The following is a 3040-nucleotide window of genomic DNA, read 5'->3' as shown; positions in this document are numbered from 1 at the left end:
CCTCCTTTATTATTATGTAAAACTAGAAAGTATAATTTAAATTAATATGATTATATTATAAATAAACGTAAGTATGCGCGCATAATTTTTTATTCATTATGATATATAAATATATAATCAAAAGTATAAAATGTTTTAGTTGACTGTATATGAAGAATGTATTAATCCTTTTATAACTGAGTGTACAGACACTGTCTTTTATAAAACAAAAGATTTCTCTACATTACCGCAGTATGTTGCAACGCAACGGACGAGGAAGATGTAAGTACGAAGTGTGCTCACGATAATTTTTATATTTATAAATATTTATTTAATTAACATTTTAACTTTTCAGAAAGCACTAGAAAAAAATTTCTACAAATTAATTTAAATTTAATGAGTAGAGATTCTGAGGATGCAGCTTCGCATGAAGCTATTCCACCGAATGTCGCATCGCACGGCGCCGCACTCCAAGTCGCAGCTCCGCACGTTGTTGCTTCGCACAACGCCGTTCCGCACAACATCGCATCGCACGGTGCCGCACACTATGTCGCAGCTTCGCACGACGCCGCTGTCCACGACGCCGCTGTCCACGACGCTCCGCTTCCGCAAGGCGTCTTTGATTTTAATATAAGTAATTTTGTATTATTTTAATACATATATAATTACACCCGCATACGCGTGCATACGTACATACTTATTATTAACTTTTTAACTAGCACGTGCGTAAAAATGTTCGTACTTTACAACACAAAGAACTTATTTTATTTCTTCGTTAGAAATGTTACTAAACCGAATTGCGAGCTCGTCATCGTCGCGTACATTAAATGAATATATCCCGAATAATCAAGCATCCAAAAATATTAGGTGCGCAACTAAGTTTTCGCTGTTTTTTTTTTTTTTTTTGAAAATGCAACTTTATTGTGAAAAAATGGTTACAAATGAATCATTCAAAGTATTGCCCATCGCTAGCTACAACTTCTTCCAATCTTTTTTGCAGAGTTCGAATACCGTTACGGTAAAAGCGTTTGGCTTGTGAGACTATCCACGAATCAAGCCATTTTTTGATGTCTTCATATGAGCGGAACTGCTGATCAGCCAGACCATGTGCCATCGAACGGAACAAGTAATAATCGGACGGCGCAATATCTGGGGAATATGACGGGTGGGGTAGGACTTCCCATTTGAGCGTTTCCAAGCAGGTTTTAACGGGTTTGGCAACATGAGGCCGAGCGTTGTCATGCAGTAGAATCACTTTTTCGTGCCTCTGCTCGTATTGTGGCCGTTTTTCGCGCAGTGCTCGGCTCAATCGCATCAATTGAATTCGATACCGTTCCCCAGTGATGGTTTCGTTCGGTTTCAACAGCTCATAATAAATAACACCGACCTGGTCCCACCAAATACACAGCATAACCTTCGCAGCGTGAATATTCGGCCGAGCCGACGACGTAGAAGCATGACCGGGCAGTCCCCATGACTTTCTTTTCTTTGGGTTGCTGTGAATGAATCCATTTTTCATCACCCGTCACGATGCGTTGAAGAAAACCCTTCCTTTTTTGCCGCTGGAGCAGTTATTCACAGGCGAAAAAACGACGCTCATCGTCCCTTGGCTTCAAATCATAAGGAACCCAAGTTCCTTGCTTTTGAATCATTCCCAACGCATGCAATCGCTTGGAAATGGCTTGGCGGGTAACTCCTAATGCTGAAGCAAGCTGTTCTTGCGTTTGGCATGGATCCTCATCGAGCAATGCCTCCAATTCAGCGTCTTCGAAGGTTTTTGGCCTTCCTTCACGCGGACGGTCGTCGACATCGAAATCAGCCGCGGCGGTCCCGGGCCAGGCCGGGGACAGACCTAACCCTTCGAGTGACGGTGAGCCGGTGCGGGGAGTCGCGGGGAGCGCGCTCTTGGAACTGCTTGGAAGCGGAACACCTCGCTAGGAGTTGTCCACAGCCGCCGAAACTCCATTGTTATCGGTGTGGGAAGCTAGGCGTTTCGGTGCGGGACTGTCCAGGATGCTCGGGAAACGAGGCCGGGAGTCATTAAGGCGGGAGGTCGCGACCCCGGGGAGCGAGGGGACATCCCGCGGGTTAGGAGATCAGGGGGGACGAGTGGGAGAGGCCTAAACGCTCTTCGCAAGAGCGAGGCCCTCCAGCTTGCCCTACATTAGGATCGCGATCGGTGGACACTTTTTGTTGGCGTTGGTGGACTTCGGGTTGGGGCGAACAATATTAGGAGTCGAGGGAAGGCGAATCATAGAGCATCTGGGGCTGCCTATCGAGAGGAAACCGGGGGCCCACATTAGAATCGCCGGGGGAGAGCTAGCCCGTTTAGACGAAGCAATCGACGTGTCAATTCGGTTACAAGGCACTGAGCATCGTCTTCACGCGTGTCTGTGGTCGCAGTTGCCGGTTCCGTGTATCCTCGGAATCGACTTTTTGCGACGATTTGAGTTCGTGGTAGATTTATCGAAGGAGATGTGGCACTTGGCTGCCGAGCCGAGCGCGCAGTATCTATTCGTGAGGCATGCCGATGCAAGCGACTACGCGTGTAGCGGCCTATCTAAACTCACTTCGCACCAATCGGGGCAGTTAGAGAATTTTCTAAAAGATAGGTTGCCGACCGAGTCGCTTAACTTGGGAGTCACTGGATTAGCAGAACATCATATCGATGTAGGGCAGCACGCGCCTATCCGCCAGCGTTGCTATTTGGTCTCTCTCAAAGTGCAGGAAGCCATTAAGCAGGAGGTCGATGAGATGTTAGAGGCCGGGGTGATCGAGCCCTCGGATAGTGAATGGTCAAAAAGCCTAACGGAAAGTATCGGTTCTGCTTAGATTTCCGGAAAGTAAATCAGATCTCGAAAAAGGATGCATATCCTCTCCCGAATATGACTGGCATCCTTGATATGTTGAGAGCCGCGAAATATATTTCGACTCTGGATCTAAGCCAGGCTTATTTCCAAATTCCGCTCGCTAAAGATAGTAAGGAGATCACAGCGTTTCGGGTGCCGGGTAAAGGATTGTACCACTTTACTAGGATGCCGTACGGATTGACCGGCGCGCC

General features: G+C 46.8%; 1 protein-coding gene across 1 annotated transcript; it reads left to right on the top strand.

The window, feature by feature from the left end:
- The first annotated feature begins 2454 nt into the window (after positions 1-2454).
- On the top strand, positions 2455-2811 carry LOC116853477. The gene has a single exon (XM_032834590.1). It carries the CDS (start codon positions 2455-2457, stop codon positions 2809-2811), a length of 357 nt encoding a protein of 118 aa, XP_032690481.1.
- The last annotated feature ends 229 nt before the right edge of the window (positions 2812-3040 follow it).

Source organism: Odontomachus brunneus, unplaced genomic scaffold (assembly GCF_010583005.1).
Source record: "Odontomachus brunneus isolate Ranch 3 - 2012 unplaced genomic scaffold, Obru_v1 Obru_scaffold_331, whole genome shotgun sequence".
Taxonomy (NCBI): Eukaryota; Metazoa; Arthropoda; class Insecta; order Hymenoptera; family Formicidae; genus Odontomachus; species Odontomachus brunneus.
This window is presented reverse-complemented; position numbering and strand designations above follow the sequence as displayed.